The following is a 24,039-nucleotide window of genomic DNA, read 5'->3' on the forward strand; positions in this document are numbered from 1 at the left end:
AACATCTTATTCGTGGATGTGAGTTTTTAAAAGTAGAGATACATTTAACACAGGTAGTTTCTTTTTTTAAAATGAAAAAAAAAGGTTGGGATGATATCTTCACTCCTTTTTCCAGAAGCAAACTCCATTGATTTAAAAACTAGATTTCTGAATAAATAGTTAGCATTGGAGAATTTGACTGAATTCTACCATCTCTGCCCACTATTGATTTTGGATCCAGTGTTAGAAAGTACAAACTTTTACGGAGGCATGTGGACAAAGGAAATTAATTGGGTTCTTTTTCTAAGCAAATTTTATTTGCCTAAGAACTTGAAAAAGATAATAATGAAACAAATCCATCCTCAAGTCCATTCCCTCAGTTAGGTAGCATGAAAATGGCAGCATAAGAGATATGAAAAGACAGGCATATTCAATGTTCAGAAAAAAACACAAAACCCCACAGAGACTGACTGGTATGATGGTTTTCAACAACCAAACAGAAGGATCACTGTTATAGCAGCCATTTTTTTTTGCAGCTGACATTTCTTTGGCCTTTAAGTCAAATCATAAATCTGCATCTTTACCTTTTAGACAAGGGTGTGCAGCATTTTTCAAACTGAGGGCATTTCTTGGCTTCAGAACCATAGGCCAGAGGCTGCACTCTCAAAAGTAACTGTGGCCAAGAACATAATATTTGTTCTTTTACATGTATTTCAAATTAATTAAATTTGATTGACACTGTTACACTATATACCTGCTAATGTCTTCCCTCAGTTACATTAAATATCGCAAAATTTGTTTTGGAGTGGCTTTGACACCATGCATATTCCTCTAATTATCCACCTTTGCTTTTATACATAAATATTAGGAATAGGTAAATTTCTGCAAATTTATATCAGACATAGTTGTACCAAAATAAGCATATACTAAAGAATGTTAGATATATTTAAAAAAAAGCAAGGAACAAATCTCGATTGTCCAGTTTGAAAGAAATAGAAAAAAATAGCAATAGCAATAGCACTTAGACTTATATACTGCTCCATAGTGTACAGCACTCTCTGAGCAGTTTACAACATCAGCATATTGCCCCCAACAATCTGGGTCCTCATTTTATCAACCTTGGAAGGATGGAAGGCTGAGTCAACTTTGAGCTGTTCAGGATTGAATTCCTGGCAGTGGGCAGAGTTAGCCTGCAATACTACATTTTAACCACTGCACCACCACTACAATATATTTGTAGTGTCACAATAATATGAACCAGAGTTAGAATGATCTATGCAACCCAGTATACATCTTTTAAGATTGGCATGATTTCATTATATATGGTAGAGTAGGAAAACCCAAAGTACTCCAGATGTATCCTCATTTTTTTCTTCCATGATTCTGCCTGGACCAAACAGCAGCAGCAGCTTCTCTTTTTTCCATGTACATGAAACTTTTTCCTAAAGTTTTCCTAAATCATATGAGTCCAGGCAGGTAGTGAAACTGCACATATAACACATGATTAATATAATGACAATACTTTTGTGAGCTGCCTGGCTATATAAATTGAAGAAATCAATCAATCAAATCCAATATGTTTGTAAAATATGGGGTAAAGGAGTGGTCTATATATCTACTCTATCATTTAGCAATTTAGTTTCTAGTTAATACTTATTTTTTAAGAACTTAAACGAATATTGAGAATAGTTATATCCTATTTGAGAATCTAATCAGAAATCCAGATAATCAGTATTGCCTCGCTACATTCATAATGATATCAAGCTGTGATTTATTAACTTTTAATATAATTCATAGTTTGCAATTTGAACTTATTATTTTTACTTGGATCCTGAATCTCTGTAATATGGAGGAAAGGACTTCCATGAAGGGATCCCTCCCCCCGCCCTATGATGCCCAAATCTGCTCCAGAGTCTAGAAGATACTTCAGAAGAGGAGATTAGATTGCACTGAACAGTGAAAGGGAAAGGAAAAACAGTGGTCCCATTTCAATTCCCAACAGAAATGTTCTAAACCAGTTATGAATCTCATTATGAAGTTCTTTCTCTCTTGTGTTGACACATCCCTAGTTGTCATCAGAATCGATGACCAGACTATCAGCAGATGGTGCTCAGTATAAAAGATGGCTGGTGTCACGCACTCACCTCTTGAGCTTTCTCTCTAAGGTTTCTCCAGATGGAGTACCCTTGTCAGGTTCAGCATAGTGTTTGGGGCATAGGCACAGCAAGTAGTCAGAAAGAAGCAGGTCTCACAACTAGGATTCAAATGGGGTTCAGCGAAGCTCACCTGGGAAGGAATCAGGTGTACGTGGTTGCATCAGCTCTTCCCCCTTCATCCAGAACATACAATGATATGGAGAGCTTAACTGCATTATTGTTAGCTTCAATAGGATTCTTTTTTTAGATATGGGATAAACAAATTAGACTGAAGTATCCAATGATCAGTTTAGGAACAAAAAAATGGAAAGGTTGTGATTCATTGTATGGGACTTCATCAAGCCCATTCCAGAAAGCTTGAAAAGAAAGAAATAATTCTTGTAGCTTAACCTGCATAAGGAGCTATAGGTACCATATCAATTAAAGTCATATGCATGAAGTTGTTTGGTTTAAATTCAAAACAATGATGTGATACAGTATGTGGCCCGCAGGAAAACAGGAAGAGTTTTTTTAAAAAACAACAAAACAACAGGTTTTGGAGTCCCCCCCCTTCTGATAAACTGTGGGCTTCTGCTGAGAATTCAGGACAAGGAAGTACATTTTTACATTGTGCAAAGTTTAATTGTGAAATTAGCATCCACAAAATATTTTAAGATTCACTAGCTCTTTAAAGTAAGACTAATAAAACTAAAAACAGTTATTATTTATTTTATTGCATTTTTTCCTCTACATTTTTTTTTCATACAATTTCATATCCCTAATTCTGGAGGTTTCAATAAACAACAAAACAAGCCTTTAAAATATCGTGGTCCCTGATTCTCATCAGTTCTGCTGGCAATGTTTTGCTCTTTTCTTCCACTTTCTAATACCATCTAAGTAGCTGAGAAACTTCTAAGAAGACACCTTTGACTTTCTTCATTTTCAAGAAAAAGAACTGTTTGGCTTTTAAGATATAGATGAAAGCTGGTCAACAAATAAAGAAGAACACTGAATTAGATTTGAATATTTTGTGCATTGGCTGTCACATTTCAGAAAAATGAAGGTTTCACCAAGACATACAGTCTTAGAGTTTACTGCTACTGCAACCAAGCAGATAGAGATGCCATCACATTATCACTTACACCTGCACACCAAGCTACAAATTCAGTATTCTCTATTCAGAAGAAATTTGGGGTCACTTTGAAACAAATGCTTTTGAGATGGTCAAAAAATAGTCAAAACACTATTTTTAATGTATGTATGTATTATTTTAAAACTAATGTCTCTAGGTGTTGTTTCTCATAAGATCAAAATGAAAAGATGACTGCCATTCAGAATTATTTTTAGTAATTATTTAAATTTATATGGCTACCCATCTTAAGCAACTCTAGGCAGCATACAACAACCATAAAATTAATTAATAAAACAATCATAAAAGCAATAAACAAAACCCCCATAATCATCCCCTTTGGGATGCCTCACAGCAGGTTCAGCTACCCTCCTTCCATGCCTTCCAGTCATACAATCCCAGATTCTCAGTAAAAAGTCAGCCTTCTGAAAGATATTTAGAACAATTAACCAGTGGAACAACCTGCCTCCGGAAGCTGTGAATGCTCCAACACTGGAAGTTTTTAAGAAGAGATTGGACCACCATTTGTCTGAAATGGTATAGGGCTTCCTGCCTGAGCAGGGAGTTGGACTAAATGACATCCAAGGTCCCTTCCAACATTATTATTATTGTTGTTGTTATTTTGTTATTATTATTGTTGATGATCATCGCACAGTCAGCCAGATGTTCAGACTGGAACTGACATTTTTGTCTACCTATCAAGTCCTTACCAAGAATCTGGGATAGGCAGATGTGCATGTTTGAATTGATGGTATTACAGATATCGTCGCAGGATAGAAGCAGTTCCTAGTAAGGCCGCCTTTCTATTATTATTATTGTTATTATTGATCATCGCACAGTCAGCCAGATGTTCAGACTGGATTTGGCATTTTGTCTACCTATCGAGTCCTCACCCAGGATCTGGGATAGGCAGATGTGGATGTTTGATGTGGATGTTTGATGTGGATATTGTTGTTGTTGTTATTATCATTATTATTATTATTATTATTATTAAGGTGGAGGCTTGTCAAATCATTGGTGGGAAGTTGTTCCACAAGGTAAAGGCCCGCTTCTAAAGTCCCTCCTGATGGCAAGATTTCAGGGAGCATGCCCATCCTATCTGATCTAGTAAGACAGGCAGATATTCTTGAGGAAAGACACTCCTACAAATAGGCAGGTGCTATGCCATGTAGGACTTTTAAGGTATTAACCAGCACCTTGAATTGCTAATAACAGCAGAACCTTAGACTATGTGGACAGTCACTTTTCTTTTTTCTGAACAGTCTCTGAAAATCACACTATGTAATCAAAAATTGCTTTCAAAACCAATTTCTCAAAACACAGAGCAGAAGCCAAGCATCCTTACTCTTAGAGAAGGCTTCAATAAAATCCCCCCCCCCAAAAAAAAACCACAATCCACCCCATATTAGAGTGAAATTATTTTTAAAATCCCTGTTCTTGACACACACCAAAGGTGCCAAAATATATATTTTAATTAAATTCAAAAATAGTTTACTGACTACCAGTCAGAACTTATTCAGGAATGACAGATTGGCTAATTTTGAGATTTTCTTATATCACTCTCCTAAGATTATTAAATGCTTTTAGACCGTTACATTTTAATGCCATTTCAATTTCTTTGCATTACAATCCTTCAGGAAAGCTCTGAGTTGATTCCTCGTGGAATCAAATACAAAACCCTGAAGTCCAGTAAATGAACTCAGTAGCAGCCATCTGCTCTATTCTGGAATACTTATAAAATAAACTCTTTTAGCTAGATCCTGCTCTGAAAGAGTAACTTCTAATTCAGTTCTTATATACATTTTGTATTCTGGATTCCATAAAAGATATTTATGCTTCAGTATGTAGTAAGACGATTGTGTGAAGATTCTAGCTTTCTTTTTAGGAGAAAATCAAATAACGCTGGATTGTTAGCTTATCAATATAGTCTGTTCCGAGACACAGCGCTGAGAAGAAGCTCGTGCTTTTATCCAATCGTTTCATATCATTTGGGTTAGAAAAATTAATTCTTTGCCTCTGACCTCACCACTGCTGCCAGTCAGCGTTGACAATATTTAGTCTTACAAATGCTGTAAAGCAACTTCCTATATTCCCAAGGTATAGAAAAAAGCACTGCCAATCAGCGTGTATTATTTGTTATATCCTCGGTGGAGGGCTGAATCTAACCAGAGGCCAAAATCATCCCACAGGCATGTCTGGCAAACCAGATCATGTTTCACTGTTTTTTGCTTGCATTGTTTTATTACGTTGGGTTTTATATAACTGTCGTGAGTCGCCCAGAGTTGTGGTTTTTAGATGGGTGGCCGTAAAAGTCTTTCAAATAAATAAAATAGATGCAGAGAGGTGAAACTCTGCTCCTGCTCCAAAGTTCAGTCATCTTGAAGTTCTATCACTCAAAAAGAGGCTGCAAATAGAGCCTCTTTAAGGCAGGGGTCCCCAACCTATGAGCCGTGGCCCATTACTGGACTGTGTTCTACTGGCCACTGAGCCACGGGACAGGTTGACCAGTGCATGCACACACGTGTGTGCACTCACCCCCCCTTGTGCTAGTGCCCGCAGACCCATTTCCGCATGCACACATGTGCAAATTTCCCAGCTGCTCCCTTTCCCTCCGGGCTGCCAGCATGGAAAGGTTGGTGACCTCTGCTCTAAGGTATTCTCTGCTCAGAAAGAGGTTGGGAGAAATAAAGTTGGGAAAAATACATTGTTCTAAATCAGTGTTTCCCAAACTTGACAATTTTAAGGCATGTGGACTTCAACTCCCAGAATTCCACAGCCAGCGTTGCTGGCTGTGGAATTCTGGGAGTTGAAGTCCTCATGCCTTAAAATTGTCAAGTTTGGGAAACACTGTTCTAAATTATAAAAACTAGCCTTTCCCAAACCGAATGCCTTTCAGATGTTGACTTCAATGCTGAGTGTTTAGTTTTACCAAACCATTTTGGAGTTCGTATATCTAGAAGAACACTCAGGTTGAGGAAAGATGATAGATACAGGTAACGTTTATATATAAGCAAATGCTGGTTTGGTGCATATAAAATATTTTTAAAGTATTTCTGGTGTATGTTGGCAAGGTAAAATAGAATGTTACAAGATCAGATGCTGCTGATGGCTTTTTAATAGTCCTACAACCAAGGAGGATGCAGACAAGTGTTTCCTCCGCAGAATAACAGAATTGGAAGGGACCTTGTAGGTCATCTAGTCCAACCCCCTGCTCAAGCAGGAGACACTACACCATTTCTGACAAGTGGCTGTCCAACCTCTTTTTGAAAGTCTCCAGTGATGAAACACCCACAACTTCTGAGGGCAACCTGTTCCATTGGTTGATAGTTCTCACTGTCAGAAAATTTCCCCTTACTTCTAGGTTGAAACTCTCCTTGATCAGTTTCCATCCATTGTTCCTTGTCTGGCCTTCAGGTGCTTTGGAAAATAGGTTGTCCCTCTCCTCTCTGTGACAGCCCCTCAAATATTGGAACACTGCTATCATGTCATCCCTGGTCCTTCACTACCTAGCCATGCCCAGTTCTTGCAATCATTATTCATATGTTTTTGCCTCCAGGTCCCTAATCATCTTTATTGTTCTTCTCTGCACTCTTTCTAGAGTTTCATCTTTTTTTATAGTGTGGTGACTAAAACTGGATGTAGTATTCCAGATGTGGCTTTACTAAGGCTTTATAGAGTGGTACTAGTATCTCGTGTGATCTTGATTCTGTCCCTCTGTTAATGCAACTTAGGATTCTATTGGCTTTTTTGGCTGCTGTTGCACACTGCTGGCTCATATTTAACTGATTGTCCACTAGGACTCCAAGATCCCTCTCACAGTTACTGCTATTAATCTGTACATGTACAGTCAATCATCCAGGGTGTTGGCTATTCCTGCCAGTTTATATCACCTGCAGATTTGATTAATTCCCCTTCTATTTCCTCATCTAAGTCATTTATGAAGATATTGAAGAGTACTGGGCCTAAGACATAACCTTGTGGTAGCCCTCCATGTAGATGTAGTACCATTAAGGACTACTCATTGAGTACGGTTTGTCAACCAGTTACAAATCCATCTGGTGGCGATGCTGTCTATCCCACTTTTTTCTAGCTTACCAAGAAGTAGGTTGTGGTTTACTTTGTTGAATGCCTTACTGAAGTCTAAGTATACTATGTCCAGAGCATTTCGCTGGTCTACTAATTTAGTCACTTTATCAAAGAATGAAATAATGCAGACTGTAGTCCAAAGTACTATGAGACAATGTGGGAATTCTCTTTGTCCCACCAACAGAGAGGAAGGAAAGGGAAGAGGGGGGATTTTAGAGAAGAGGCTTGGAAAGTTCATCCCTTTCAAAGTAATTGAACTGTTAAGGGACAGGGTAGGGGTAGAAATTTCTCTTAACCCTCAAGCAAGGTGAGCAATGTGGAAAGTAATGAACGCCAACTAGACAGGGTTCTCCATCAAACCTTCTTCTGGCTTTGCAGATGTCTACTAAAAAAGGATCAGAAGGTAGAGCATTGTTTCTCAAATCTGGCAGCTTTTATGATGTGTGGACTTCAACTCCCAGAATTTACCACCCAGCATCATGTTGAAGTTGCCAAGGTTGAGAAACATTGTAGTAGAGAGGGAAAGAAATAGAGCAAACAGTAGGCAATGACCTGGGCTGATGATGAGAAAGCAAAATTTTGTATTCTGGAAAGTTAGCCGATGTTAATATTTATCTATGCTCGGAAATCACATGCTATGACTCAGGTTTTTTTTAATTCATTACAAATGTAAGTAAAAACAAAGAAACCAACTTTTTTGCTATTCAAGAATTTTTTGCTATTCAAGAATTACTTTATTTTATTTTAAAAAATAAAATGTCTAACCAAACTAGAGGCAAAGAGAGCTGTTAAGCTAATGGTAGACCTATGTTAGGATCATTGGGTTGTTTTTTTTAAAATTCACTTCCTCCATTCCCCAAAAAACCAATTTCACCCATGCCTCTCTCCGTGATGCCTGCTGGGGCTTCAAAAGTTTTAAGTGAGCTCTCCCCCTCCCTGCGCTTCAGCAAAAAATAAAATGTTGAACCCTACAAAGATAGCTTCAGGGTTTGGAGGAAACTGGGGATGATATCCTCAGGTTTAGCCCTTCCTGCTGTGGTCTTTGCTCTTCTCATCTGGCTCTGTTCAGAGCCTCCTGGCTGCTCATTTGCAGGAAAGAGAAGCAACTTCTCTGCCTTTTTCCAGATTTTTTTTTTTCAGTATTCTCAGCTGCCTTAGAACGCCTACTAATAATATTTAATAATATTTAGGACTTAGATTTATAAGGGAAATAAAAATTAGCCATTAGATTATAGTTTTGAATTGTAATATGGAAGTTGGTTTGTGACAATAAATGATATTTTATTAGTAAATGATGAGGTACTAGGATGAGAAATAAAATATACTTGTGACATAAAGTAAGAATGTAATTAACTGAATAATATGTGGATTGTAGATACGATATTTTGTAATGAAATTAGGAAAATGTGGGTTACCCGAAGTCTAAATATTATGGATATTAAAGGCGAAATTGGAACACGGTAATTGAAATTAGGTAAAACTTAAAAACAGGACTTGGAAATGTGTAAGTAAAATTATATTGACAAATGTATTGATTGAGCTATAATTAGAAACATATTAATTTGAATGTGATCTAATAATTAAGGAAATAGAGAGGGAACTTTTAATGACGCAACCTGAGATATGTACAAAAGATTTTGTTACTGGAGTATTGATTACCCAATCACCACGCTGCTTCCTAAATATTTGGATGTAAAATTGAAAAATTAATAAAACTTGTTATAAAAAAAAAAAAGAACTCCTGGTGGCCTTCTATCTAAGTATTAGGCTGATCTTATCCTATGTAAATCAAGGGGGTGGGATGTGGGGGAGAATCAGCCAGGTCTAGCTAGATGCTGCCATCTGCTGCAACCTGAAATTCTTCTTCCCATTCCATGCATGGAGATAATCTTAAACCTGTTGTCATATCCATACAGACAGGGTGGTACAACAAGAGAAAAGCACTGTATTACATATTTATGCAAAGAAATGAAGCCTGGGTTGATCAACTTGTGGAAATATGACTTTCATGTCAGAAAATTCTCTTGCATGGAGCAATTCCTGAATGACTTTCCAACATTAGAGAGAAAAAGTAAGTAACTTGTGCATCAAACCACAAAAGGACATTTAGGATTCAAAGAGAAGGTGATTCTTTATGGTAAATGTAGTATGTTTTTATAGTCAAGTCTAGCAATGGTATGGAAGAAAGATGACTAAATGGAGCCTCTAGTACCAGGAGCAATCTACCACCTGGTATTACAATGGGGTTATTACTGCTTCCATTCCCTGTCTTGATGTGAACTTTCCAAAGGGATTTGAATGATCAGAAAGAGAAAAAAAAGGGACCATTCTGCAAGGCTTCTGCAAGACTTTAACCATGGCTTGTTCAATTATGCAAAACACAGGGAAACTCCACCATGCCAACCGTGTCTCCAGAAGGAACCAACTTAAAAATGTACTGAGAAGCTGAGTTTCCAAATAAATCAGTTTGTGAATCAACCACTTAGGGAAGCACAAATAACCCCAATGCAAAGACTTTAATCAGCAAACAGCACACCAGAGCAATGATATATTTAAATATTATTTATCTTAGGCAAGAGCCTTTGTAATTATCCCACTAAATGCAGGGTTACAGTCCTTATATTTTTACATTGGTGACAACTTCATTGACCTGTGGCAGCTGGTGTAAAATTAAAGAATATTCAAGTGGTGAATCTGTCCCACTAACTTTAGGTCAGCCCCTATTCTATGGAGGCAATTACAAAACCACTACTTCCTGAACAAAATTTGAGTAATCAGGTTTCATTCAGGAAACTCTGCAGATTAGGAAAACCCACAGGCAAAACACGTATTTGACTATAAGAAGGCAGGAAAAATGCCTATAACGTCTCTATATCACATTATCTGCTCTGTTCATTGAAAGGCAGGATATAAACTAATTAAATAAATAATCAATCAGACCTAGTTACAACATAGAAAGACAATATGCATCCAAATTGCACTGGTGAACAGGAACTGTAAAGATTATATTTTTCTTTCGAGGCATATAAACACAGACTTTGCTCTCCTATTTTTATGGAAAGCGACAATCAAAACTGCCAAGATCGTTCACTGAGTAATTGTTTCCCTTCTGGTTGAATAACGAGTCCAATAATTGCTTAAATTGACATGCATTATCAGATGACCAAAACCTCAGTCAAGTGCTAGAGTTTCATTTGTTCAAGATTCAGAAGAGTGAGAGAGATTTCAACAAAAACTTTATTGCTAAATAAAAGGCTAAATATAAGGTGCACTTTTTTTTTAACTGTCTATACAATACCGAGTAGCCAATTTAAAACAATGTTTTCTAAGAAGGCTCATTTGAGTTGATTAATCTGCTGCAGCCTTCCCCAGCCTGGTGTTCTCCAGATGGGTTGGACTTCAGTATCCATAATTCACAGCCAACATGGGACACTGAGCATGCTGGCTGACGATTAAGATGTTGAAGTCCCAAACATCTGGAGGTCATCAGATGGGGGAAGGCTGTTCTATTGCTTCGGTTAATTAAGACTTCCAGTCTTACAAATGGAAATTAGAATAATAAGCACCATTCATGGTGATGAAGAAGCTGCATTGCATTCTGATGGATTATGATCAGTGTCCTCTTAATACTAATGAATAAAGAAATAGATCCTCATGCCAGAGTAAAATTAAAATCATTCCTAATGTCTGCAAGGCATTATCTTCCCCCCCCCCCAGAAAGTACTTGCTATTATTTAACGTTATTGATGGAATACCAATTAGTATACTTTTAATTTACAAATGCTATGGCTATGAATCCCATCTTTCCTATAAAACAGACCTAGATACTAATTATCATCTCTTCTACACATGTCAATCAAATCTCTCTTAGCAATCTAGTGGGGAGGGATGTTCCAGCCTCAGAATATTTCTTAAATGAAAACAGATAATGCCTACACAAAAAAATGATCTGTGCATGGAATTCATCATCACGCATACAGGCAGGACGATAGCACATGTGAATTGCTCTCCCTTTAATGAAGTGACATATGCAGATGTAGGGGGAGTAATTATTAACATTTTCAGTCACACCCTTTTTATAAATATTTAGCTATTTGGTTCAAAAGCCATTAGGATTTTTTGCTGTTCTCACTGCAACAGATCAATGCAGCTACCCACCCCGTAAATATTCATTGGGATCATGCCTAATCTCAGCCTTATGTCAGCAGAGACAGATCAGTCTTCCTAACTAAGGCTGCTGTGCTTGGCCAACATGGCACTTGAAAGTGCGTAACTGCTTGTGATGAAAAGAAAAATGTGTTTTTGAATTCGGTTTTGTCGATTAGATAGATTTGCTGTTATGGAAATGGCTAGTTAAATAACATTGTGTAAAAATAAAAAGTTAAGGTTAGAGTGTTTCTACTTTGTACTGTGCTAAAAAGAGTCCGAAGTCAACACCTTTTTTTTCTTTTCCCTTCTCGTCCCCTTTCTTTTTCCCTCCTTAATCCCCTATTTTTATTTTTATTTTCTTTGTATTTTTATATTTTATATATTAAATAAAAAGAGGTAAAGGAAAATGCGTAACTGCCTAGATTACACCCACAACAATTAATGCACACCCAAATGCTCTAATCACGCACCCAGCCGGGAATGTTGGGGTAACTTGACCCTTTGCAATTCATGAGAGCAAAGGAGCTGAGTCTGGCATCAAAATCAACTTAATGTTGTACACCAGTGATGGTGAACCTTTTAGAGACCGAGTGCCCAAAAACTGCTTCACCTGCCCCCCACCCCACCTACTCCACCCCGCCCCCCCTGCCCTGCTTACCCACAGGGCCATCCACCACCTCCATGGCCCGCCACAAATCGCCCAGGCGGCCTGGACCATGCCCTCCACCCACGCCCCGCAGCATCATCTGCACACAATGGGGTATGAGGGCAGAGTCTTGTCCCTGATGCCTGGCTGCCACGTCCTTGTCTCCGCTGCTCGGCATGGGATGCACCCAGGCAACTCTCCTCCAGGGGGGCTGCTGTTGAGGGGGCCATGGGGGGAGGCGGGGCAGGGGTGACGGTACACATGCCCACAGAGAGGGCTCTGAGTGCCATCTCTGGCACACGTGCCATAGGTTCGCCATCACTATTCTACACCATCAGCTTTTAGCTATCAAAGCATGGGGGGGGGGAATCATTCCTCAAGTAGGCTTCTTCCCTCACTAAATGCAGAGTACTGTACTGCAGAAAGAGGTAGATATAATAAACAAACTTTGCAAACCTATACATATTTATTCAGAAATGAATGCCATGAAATGCAATGAGATTTAAGTGTAATCAATGGGGATTTTCCAGTATCATGATTACCAATAAGAGAGTATATTTGTAGCTCAGGGTTGAAATGAAGGGTCCAGGTTACCTAGTTTGAGTAATAAAATGTCTTCAAAAAAGCAACCAAGCTCAGAGAGCACCAAGGACCCCTCAATATCCTTATTCTCCTGCTGAGATTAAGACACATAAAGGTGCATATTTTTTTTTAGACTATGGAAATAAATCCAAGTTGCAATTCAACTCAGAGATGAGTTACTGGATTGACTAAGAAACTAGCATTCACAAAGCTGAGAATTCAAACTATGTTACTTCATACATCAACATGCAAAGCTAGAAAAACTGTCACAACTTTTCCTAGTATGTGATCCTAATTACATTAAAGTGCATTTTTCCCCACTACCATTTTATACTGATGGGGGGAGGAAGTTAGCATAGTGTACAGAGTCCTCCATGGTTTTTTTCTTATTTTTTTTATTTAGTTTTATTCATTTATAACATAAAATATGAAAATACAAAAGCAAATAGTAGGGGACAACAGTAGAAAAGGGGAAAACAAAAAGGGTGTGAAGAAAGGGAGGGGAAGAAACAAAAGACATTGACTTTCCGGCTCTCTCTGTTGCAGTAAAATCAGACATTAAAATCAAATCTCAACTTTTTACATTTATGACCCGTGGACTTCAACTCCAGAAGCTATGTTGGCTCAAGAATTCTGGGAGTTGAAGTCCACGAGTCATAAAAGAGCCAAGATTGCCTACCCCTGCACTGGCCATTTCTGTATCGGCAAATCAGTCTAATTGGTAAAACCCAAAATCATAATATCATTTTTTTCCATCTCAAGCACAAAGTCCACAATCAGTTTTCAAGTAAAAAAAAAAAAAAGTACTTATGTCCTTTTCTTTTATCAGCACAGTCAATTTGGCCATCTCTGCTAATTCCCTCAGCTTTTGTAACCATTCGTCCATGGTTAGGAATTGAGGCATCCTTCCACTTTTGTGCACAGAGCAGTCTCGCTGCCGTCACCATATATAAAATCAAAGTTCCACATTTTTTTTCCAGCTCTCTTTCCATTAGGCCCAGAAGGAAAGTTTCTGGTTTAATCTTTATGTTCACTTTAAGAATTTTCTCCATTAATATATGAATCCTACTCCAATATTTCTTTGCCTTATCACAAGTCCACCATAAATGATAAAAAATCCCTTCTTTACATTTACATTTCCAACATATTTTGTAGGGTGGAAAGGTGCCACCAAGATTCAGAACTGTTCTATAGGCGATAATGAGCCGTGAATTAGGGAATCCATCAAATTCAAAGTTGCTCCATCTCTTCCCAGATGGGCTGAATCTGGGACCACCAACAAAGCTACACCTGGAGCTAGTATCCATCATCTCCTTGTTGCTGTCATTGCAGAAGAAATAATATCTATGCAGATTTGCTGTACCAGCTATGCAAACAATGGGTCTGGGTTGAGATGTAGCTCTCCCCTACTACTTTCATTCACCCACTCCATTCAGAATTGCACTTCTGATGCTTTCAGTTCTATTACTGTAAAATGAATGGAAATAAATGGTGTTCAATTTATTTTAATGAGCCCTAAATATAACTCCTCAAGTCTAAATCCAAACCACTGATTTCTGTGGCTAAACTTTTTCCCTACCTTGATATATTTTGTATTAAAAGTGAAATATTAAGGTAAAAAGAAACATTAGCTGAAATCCAAATATTACATTTATTTTTCACTGTTTTCCTTGGATCACTGTTTCTTTAGAATCTTCTCAGCCCAAACAGACAAGCTTCTTCTGAAACTTAATTGACTCTTTATTACCTAATGCTTTCTCCAGAAAAATCTAGGGCAAATTTGAATATACACTCTTTGACCTGAAAGTATACTTAAAAAATACTGTACTCCGTAAAAGACAAGTCATCATGAAAGGATTCAGAGGTAACATCTGACAGCTATTTTCCAGAATGATGAAAAACTAAACCATCTTTTTTTAAAAAAGAGTTAATTTAAGAATTACTCAGAAGATGGCTTAAAATGTATCATGTTGATAGTCTAAAATACTGGCCTAGTCTGTAACAAACCTAAAGGCTGGGGCATGTGGACCAAGATTATTCCAAAAGTCCTGTCTTGTCCAATCCAGTGTTCTCCATGTACAATATGTTAGATTATAACACTCAACATCAATCAGAGAATTATGGATAATGTAACCAATTAGAACATGAAATCATGCAGACATCAGAGGACAAAATCTTTATGGTCCCTTCCCACTGCACAATTATTGGATTCTATTGTACATTTGAAAGTCACCAACTGCACAAGGCTGAAGTAGGCAGAGAGCATAGATGTGTTAGATTTTGTTGTATAAGTATAGTGTTTCAACTTCATAAATAAGATTTTATTCATAAACATCACTTTGTAAACAAGATTTTATTAATATAGTTTGAGATGGCAGTACAGACTTTTACTGAAAATAAGAAATCCAACTTCTAAGAAATAAACAATGTTAAAAGCATAATTATAGCACAATTTTAATGTCTATACTTGACATTAAGTGCTTTGCTTGCTTTGTTTTAAATATCTTCTATTAAAGTTTAAAGCTGGCAGTGTATCTGAAAAACTCATTATATCATCCTTCCTTCCATATAGTCCATAGTTTACTTTGCAGAAAATAAACTAAGGCGCTTCAAATATTAGCCATCAGTTTCACAAAATAAAAGGCATATTTGCTTTCAGTGCATCATGATAACACATTGACACTGAAACCTTCTTTAACAAGAGACTAAGTCTACCTTCAGTAAGTTTTGGTTAAACTTTTAATCAAATGTTTGACTTTTATTTGACTTTAAAATCAGTTTTTAACATTTTGGTCTATTTTTCAGAGATACAAAACATTTGAGAAATAAACCCACCCAAAATCAATAGCAGTTTATGTTCTCAGCACAAGTGTATCCCATAAAAAAGTAGGCAGGGAAACAGTACAATGGGTATATCCCTTGACATACCTCAAGATAATTGGTATGTTAAAAAAAAAAATCAGCCCATTTTTTGAATCTGAAACAATGGGTGTTCCTGTCCAGGGAGGAAATAAAAGTCAGCAATCTGGTATATGAGCAAATCTCCTGAAGTTCTGCTTTCCCTTGCCTCAAACTCATAGTTTCAATGGCTCAGGCATGTTGGACATTTCAGAAAAAGAGGTTTAAGAAAACAGCTAGGCATCTTTAATAGCATCATAATTCTAAAAGGCACCATTGTATCTTGCAATGGAATAAAAATACATAACCACAGCAAATAAGATGTCTGCAGGTATGGTAAAAAAAAAGTTGATGCCTTCAGTGATGCTATCAAAGCTTCATTTCTCTCTCTCTCTCTCTCTCTTTCTGACTACGTTCTGTGATAAAAACAAAACAAGCACTGCAGGTCCTCAGGACCCTTTGATACCTTGTGAAATGGCTAGTGAATATTGCCTTTATTTCTGCGAGTCTCCATTCAGACATAAACTAGGTTGTCAACGTTATCAATAGACATATGAAATAGGACAGTGGTGGTGAACCTACGGCACGGGTGCCAGAGGCAGCACTCAGAGCCCTCTCTGTGGGCACGCATGCCATCGCCCCAGTCCTAGGCCTTCAGCTGGGTTTTATAAAACCTTTTCGCTTTAGGCCTCCACCACTACACTATGTGCAAAAAAAAAAAAAAAGGTTCAATCAGTCAATTTCAACTTCTCGTAGGAAAGAAAAAGATCTCGCAAAGTTGGACTTGATTGAACTTTTTAGTCCCACCCAGTCTGCCGTTACCACCGCAGCCACGCCCACCCAATGGGCCACACCCAGCCAATGGGCCACACCCAGCCAGCACCCGACGATGCATAAGTGGGTTTTGGGTTGCAGTTTGGGCACTTGGTCTCTAAAAGGTTCGCCATCACTAAAATAGGACTTAAAAGTACCATCATGTACAGTATATATTTTCCCCAAAATATGTATTAATGAGTTTGTTCAGGATGTTTGCTTAAGAATGCTTGCCTATACAGGATTGTAGCATCAACATATTCAGTAGACCTATTCTTTCACCTCAGCCTTCAGGGTAGCCCTTTGTTAGAAGAGAAGCTTCCCACAGGACAGAGGTAGACCGACTGTTTCAACCAATCATCAAAAAGAAGGTACATCAAGCTACAGGCCAGTGTGACATGACTACTTTAAGAGAATGCAGAGCAAATCATAAAGAAATCTGTAAGCAGTTTAAGAAAACAAAACGTGATAATTACCAGAAGTCAGCATGGCTTTGTCAACTAATCTAATCTTTTGATGGGGCAACTTCAGTGATAGATTGTGGGAATGCTATATAGACATTCACCAAAATAATTCCATGTAGTATTTCATGTAAAGTAATGAAATTGATCAGGAGAATAGAAATGGGGCCATCCGAAGAACAACCAGAGGAGCTTAATATTTTTAGCTTTGATGAAGGAAAAGGACAACTGAAAGAGATGGGATAGCATTATTCAACTATCTGAAACAATGTCACGTAGAAGCAACCCAGAGCCTGTTCTCTTTTATTTCAACGCGCTGTGTACTTAAATACATGGACTATTTTACAAGAGAACACACTCCCAACTGAATAGTACCAGCACCCCACCCAAATCCCAACATTAACAGCAGACCTGTGGTGGAACCAATTACCAAGATAGGTGGTGAGCTCCCCTTTACTGAATTTATTAAAAGAGAATATCAGCAGACATTTGTATGGAAGGTTTAATCTGTATTCCTGCTCTGAGTAGGCATTTGGATCAATCAGCCTAAACAAGCTTTTTAACGGTTCCCTGAAAGTGTCAGGTGAGGCCCTACGCTGCCCCCAAATTGACAGGCCTTAGGTACGCCCGTAAAAGCAGCTGCTTACCTGGCCTAAGAGCTGACAGAGGGCAATAAGACAAAATTCTGGTCACGCGGTCCTGTCACAGTGCACCTGGGCTAAAAACTGATGAACCTCTGGCCAAAGAACCAAGGAGCTACCCCATCTCTGGTCTGATTAACCCAGTGCTGGGTCTCTTAATTCAAGAAACATATCCTTCCAGCATTCCCCTCCCAGCTGTAGATCTCAGAACAGGTTCACTTTCATGGTAGAGCAGCTTGGAACTTACCAGGTGGAGACGCAGAGATCTGACCTCCTCCAAAATCAAATCTTTGGTGCTCTTTGAGTTTGGTTGTTTGCTTCCAGACGTTTCCAGACCATGTAATGTCTTCCATGCTAGAAGGGTTTGCTGTCTGTTAACGAAATATTGCAAGCAAACAACCAAGCTCAGAGAGCACCAAAGACTACAAAGTTCAACCCTGAGCTATATAACATATATTCCCTTCTACTGGCCCCATCAAAGTGCCATTGCTGTTCCTTCACCAATAGGAATAAAACGACATTGGCAGCTTCGGTCCAACAACAGCAAGCATCACCATTAATTATGTGCGGATAGTCCTCCATTGGCCTAGATCAGTGTTTCCCAAACTTGACAATTTTAAGGCATGAGGACTTCAACTCCCAGAATTCCACAGCCAGCAACGCTGGCTGTGGAATTCTGGTAGTTGAAGTCCACATGCCTTAAAATTGTCAAGTTTGGGAAACACTGGCCTAGATATCTGATTCTGGGTTGATTCTTTGAAAGCCAAAGTTGGGCATGCATCCTGCTAAATAGAGAAAGCAGCCTTGCCAGCCACTTTCAATTCCTGTCACTTGCTGTCAATGGGCAAGGACCCCAAGCATGCAGGCACGACTTTTGTGCATTTCTTCTGAATTTGACTCCTAGCCAGTTTACCCAGACAAGCTGTAGCTTGGAAACACATCACCTGGAAAGAAGGTCCAATGAACTGAGGAGGCTATCCCCAGATGACTACTACATAGGCTTACCTAGGAGTAGAAACAGAATTCCCCTCAACACACATAGTATGACTAACTGAATTATATCACACTTGATTGGCACAAGATATTGAACCATAAACTAACCATGTCAGAAAGTAGTCAACCACAGTTTAGCCAACATGTTGTGCAAACCCATCAAATGACCTGATTCTGAGCAAACTGCACTGCAAACACAGATTAAAGCCAGGACCAAACAATCTAGTTAAACTCTTGTTCCTTTCCTTTTAAAATACAAGCCTGATAAAAGACATCTGAAAAACCAGCCTTGCTAAAGCCCCTTCTGTTCAGCAACGTGGGGCTGCTACGCTAAAAAAAATAAAAATAAAATAAAATGGCAGAAGTGGGGGGAGGGGGAAGAGCAACTGATAAAATCCCCTTACAAAACTGTGGGAGGGGACTGTGGGGGACGGGACCCTTTTAGTTTTACTGGCTGCATTCATACAACATGCTTAGCCCGACTCTCGGATTTTCCGGATTCGCACAACTTCCCAAGCACCATCACGCAGAATCTCCATCAATGTTAATTGTAACTAAATTGAAAGTATTGAAGGACGTTGAGTTCTTTGTGTAAGCCCAACCGGGAGGGGGTGGTCCTGCTTGGAGCTCATCTAGGGCCAGAATAGATCAACAGGAGGCTCTAGGTTCGAATTCTCCCCTCCCCAGATACAGACAGGGGTCTTTTAGCCAGGCAGGTGGCTGAGCGTGATGCTTCTACTCAAAAGCAAATATGGAGATTCTCAGCCATTCCAGGTCATGGGTTTTCTCAGGGGTGCTTTTTTCCACGAGGCAGCTGGCCTTTCTTTTTTTCTCTTTGAAGACGTCGAGGATGAAGCTTCGAGGATGAGAAGCGAAACGTATTCAAAGAGGAAAAAAAGAAAGGCCAGCTGCCTCGTGGAAAAAAGCACCACTGGGAATAGTCAAAAGCAAGTTCCTTCACAGGCAGACCCCCCCCCCTCGAAGCGAGTCCCCTTCTCTTTCCACGCCCTCACGCTCCCAGCCACCCACCCCTTCTGGCCCCGCCAGGACGTGCCCCACCCTCCGTCCTCCCAGGCAGTCGCCCCCTTACCTGGCTGTACTTGGTCTCGTGCTCGAGGGAGCCCTTGTCCAGCCCGTTCACCGCAACGTGCTGGGCCGTGGCCGTGAAGCCGCTTCTGCTCAGGCTGCTCCACTCTTCCACCTTGGGGCTGTGATAGGGCGAGCTGTCGCTGACTGCGGGCAAACACACGACAAAGCGGAGTGAGGGGCGCGGCTTTCCTCTCTCGCCCTAGTAGTCGCGAGCCTTCTCCCGGGAGCCGAGCTAGGGGAAACCTAAGCGCGGAGGCGGCGGAGGGGGGGGGGTTTCGCCCTTGAGAGAAGGACGGGCGCCCCGAGAGCCGGGCACCCTGCCCTGCCCTGTGGAGATCTCCCGAGGGAGGCAAGGACCCAGCCAGCCAGCCCTGCCCGCGCTTCCTTGGAAGCGAAGGCACGTCTAAGCCTGAGCAGCTTCGATGTCCGACAGGCTCGGCTGCTTCTCTCGGGAACCCCCACTTGCTTGATCCATTATTGCAGGGGTTCTCAACCTTGGCAACTTTAAGACTTGTGGACTTCAACTCCCAGAATTCCTCAGCCAGCAAAGTCTTAAAGTTGCCAAGGTTGAGAACCCCTGCTTTAGATCAAAGGTCTCCAATCTTGGCAACTTTTAAGACTTGTGGACTTCAATTCCCAGAATTCCTCAGCCAGCAAAGTCTTAAAGTTGCCAAGGTTGAGAACCTCTGCTTTAGATCAAAGGTCTGAAAGACTTGCTGGCTGAGGAATTCTGGGAGTTGAAGTCCACAAGTCTTAAAAGTGGCCAAGGTTGAGAACCCCTGCTTGATTATTGGGATCCATACGATGTGTGCAGCGGTTCCGACGCCCTCTGCTTCGAACCAGCTTTGCGGCGCTGAAAAAAAAATAATAATAATCCTGGCGGGGGAAGGAGACTCCGAGGTGGCTCAAGGACACTTTTTGAATGGGCGAATTAGCCTTTTTTTAAAATAAATAAATAAATAAATAAAAGAAGGCTTTTATTTCGCCTACGGAACTCCACTCTTCCCGCCTGAAGGAAAACTGATTTTGGTTGAGGCTGCTGTCTGATTGAAATAATGCCTCGGGGAAATAAAGAGTTTGGAGAGTCAGGAATCAGCCAGTGGCTTGGAAGGAACCGCAACCCCCGTTCACACTTGCAGCCCAGACTCTCTAACACAGGGGTAGGCAACCTCGGCTCTTTTATGACTCGTGGACTTCAACTCCCAGAATTCCTGAGTCAGCATCGCTGACTCAGGAATTCTGGGAGTTGAAGTCCACGAGTCATAAAAGAGCCGAGGTTGCCTACCCCTGCTCTAACGCTCGCTTTGAAGGAAACGCGTGCGGTTCAAAACAAAAGACACTTCCGGAGAATCCGGCCCTTCTCCTCCTTCGCGATTGATAGCGGCGCTTCCCGCCTGTCTCCGCTGTTGTTGTATCAAAAGAGCGATCGGTTTAAAGCGAACGTTCGTAAGTCCTCCAAAACTACTAGCAGGGAAACGAGCTCAAGGAAACGTAGGACTGAATCCCTCGCGCAAATTGAAAAAAAAAGGGCCGTCTTTTCGCCCAAAGGGCACCCTCCTGATTTCAAGCGCTGCTTTCTGCGGACTAGCTAAACCCGTTTGAGGAAGATGACAGCTTCGGCGGGGTTTGTTTCCTTGCAGCAGCGGTTTTGGTAGTGACCTTAAGGACCTCGGATCTCAGTCTCCTGAATTGGTTACAACTGCAGCTGGGAGATCCTGAAGGAAACCGATGTCTTTAACTTTAACATTATGAAGCGCGGGTTCCACTCACAGAAAGAAAGAAAGAAAGAAAGACAGAAAGAAAGAAAGAAAGAAAGAAAGAAAGAAAGAAAGAAAGAAAGAAAGAAAGAAAGAAAGAAAGAAAGAAAGAAGAGAAAAAGAAAGAAAGAGGGGGGAGGGAGGGAGGGAGGGAGGGAGGAAGGAAGGAAGGAAGGAAGGAAGGAAGGAAGGAAGGAAGGAAGGAAGGAAGGAAGGAAGGAAGGAAGGAAGGAAGGAAAGAAAGAAACTCATATAAGTATAAAAGCAAGAGCAGCTTAATAACAACAGACCAGGGTGATTCTGGAGTCTGGGGGCAACTGGGTGCCTGAGACGTTCCTAAGGCGACTTGAAGTAGACAGACGAAGGTTGCTACTTCCAATGGCCAGCAGTAAAATTAAACGAAAGGGTGTTTGGTGTGTGTGTGTGTGTGAGAGAGAGAGAGAGAGAGAGGGAGGGAGGGAGGGAGGGAGAAAGAGAGAGAGAGCAGCGGCATTCTGAACAGAAGCCCCCCCCCCCCTTGGGTTCCAATCAGTCGCTGAACTCGAACTAGATCCCTTCCGAAAGGAAATATTTTATGCTGGGAAGGAGGAGGGGTGCGGGGCCTGAGGGTCAATCAAAGAAATCCCGCCGACCGCCAGCCTGCACGCCCTCCCCGCGCAGCCCCCCAAGCTAAAACGGACCGTCTCTGAGGGTGGGATTCTGTGTTCTCATTAACGCCCACGAAGCCCGGCTTCAGAGATCGAATCCTTCTCACCCCAGGATTCAGGACAATTCATCCCGAATTACCCTGGAAAAATAAGCAAGGTCCGTGCAATGCATAGGGCCACTTCCAGCAGATCTCCTCGAGGTTTCAAACCCCACCACCACCACCTTTATACAAACCCTTCATTTTCCGTTTTTCCTTTGAAACCCAAGGAAGCTTTAAAAACCGTGCTAATGCTCCAGGATGGGAATTTGATCATGGCTGGGTAAAAAAAAAAAAAAAAGACTTACATGTTTTTAAATGTAGGCATGCTTTAAAACAATTAAAATCTCCAGTTGCTTAGTCTTGGGTACACAGAGAGGCATGTAGTTTTTCATTAACTTGGTGGGAAGCTGGGCAGGCCTGTTTTTTCTCTTCTCCAGAAAATTCAGGTGAACTTAATTCTTGCCCAGAGAAGCTAAATTTGATTCAATTTAACGTCTAAGTGCCACCCACCAGTCACCTGGGCTTAATCACATAACCGCTCTCTGTATATATGTATAATTCCCACTTCCTTCAATGGAAGGGACAGAAAGTTATTTTCCCATAATGTAGCAATACCCTTTTACTGAGGATGTATTACCTACTGGGTGTATTATTATTATTATTATTATTATTATTATTATTATTATTATTGTTGTTGTTGTCGATCATCGCACAGTCAGCCAGATGTTCAGACTGGATTTGGCATTTTGTCTACTTATCGAGTCCTTTCCCAGGACCTGGGATAGGCAGATATGGATGTTTGATGGTATTACAGGTATCGTCGCAGGATGGAAGCAGTTCCTAGTAAGGCCACCTTTTGCAATTGACTAATGGCAAATTTGTCAATGCCAATGGTGTTCAAGTGGTGCTCCAGTTGTTTTGGGATTGCACCCAAGGAGCCTATGACTATTGGTACTACCCTTGCTTGCTTTTGCCACAGTCTTTCTATTTCTATTTGTAGGTCTTTGTATTTTGTTATCTTCTCCAGTTCTTTCTCTTCTATTCTGCTGTCTCCAGGCACTGCCACGTCCACTATCCAGACTTTTTTGTCTTTCGTATCGACAATTGTTAAGTCTGGGGTGTTATGTTGCAGGTGCTTGTCTGTTTGAATTCTGAAGTCCCAGAGCAGTTTAATTTTATCATTTTCTATGACTTTCTCTATTTTATGATGATGATGATGATGATGATGGTGATTATTATTATTATTATTATTATTATTATTATTATTATTATTATTATTATTATTATTGCAAGGCCTTCAAAGCTACCAGGTAGGGCAAGGAGAGTTAGGGAGATTGTTCAAGTATTCCTCTGCAGGAATCAACCTTATTCCTGTCCCAAACTACCACAAAGAAGAGAGGGTCAACCTATTTTCCAAAACACCTCAAGGCAGGACAAGAAGTAGCAGACGGAAACTTACCAAGAAGAAATTCAACCTAGAGCTAAGAAGAAATTTCCTGAGGAGAACAATTAATCAGTGGAACTTGCCTTCAAAAGTTGTGGTTGTTCCATCACTAGAGGTTTTTAAAGAAGAGATTGGACAACGCAGGGGGTTGGACTAGAACAGTGTTTCTCAACCTTGACAATTTTAAGGCATGTGGACTTCATCTCCCAGAATTCCACAGCCAGCTGGCTGTGGAATTCTGGGAGATGAAGTCCACATGCCTTAAAATTGTCAAGGTTGAGAAAGACTGGACTAGAAGATCTCCAAGGTCGCTTCCAATTCTGTTATTCTCCCAATACCTCTTTCTATTAATAAAGCAGTTTGAGGGGAATATCCCCGAGAAAGGTATCTATCTCCTTAATACCCTTACAGAGACTGCGGTTTCATGCCTGGCTTGACTTTTTCCAGTTCAGTTCAGGCGAGTTTAGGAGGTCCACCTGGCATAGCTGGAGGGAAGTGTTAATCTGCGAAGGAGTTGAAATTATAGCATCCCAAGGAAGGCGGAAGCCT

At 40.3% G+C, this 24,039-nt stretch overlaps 1 protein-coding gene across 3 annotated transcripts in view; it reads right to left on the minus strand.

Moving 5' to 3' along the window:
- PAX9 (paired box 9) overlaps nt 1-24,039 on the minus strand; it is a 47,580-nt gene that overhangs the window by 14,312 nt on the left and 9,229 nt on the right. For 2 of the 3 annotated variants that reach the window (XM_039351815.1, XM_039351813.1), the window contains one exon: nt 19,603-19,745. In XM_039351815.1, the coding sequence (XP_039207749.1) occupies nt 19,603-19,745 (143 nt within the window). Of the gene's footprint in view, nt 1-17,766; nt 17,891-19,602; nt 19,746-24,039 lie in introns of all 3 variants that reach the window. The other variant, XM_039351814.1, reaches the window with a different exon arrangement.

Source organism: Crotalus tigris, unplaced genomic scaffold (assembly GCF_016545835.1).
Source record: "Crotalus tigris isolate CLP2741 ecotype Arizona unplaced genomic scaffold, ASM1654583v1 scf7180000018371.15429387391:27106975, whole genome shotgun sequence".
Classification (NCBI taxonomy): domain Eukaryota; kingdom Metazoa; phylum Chordata; class Lepidosauria; order Squamata; family Viperidae; genus Crotalus; species Crotalus tigris.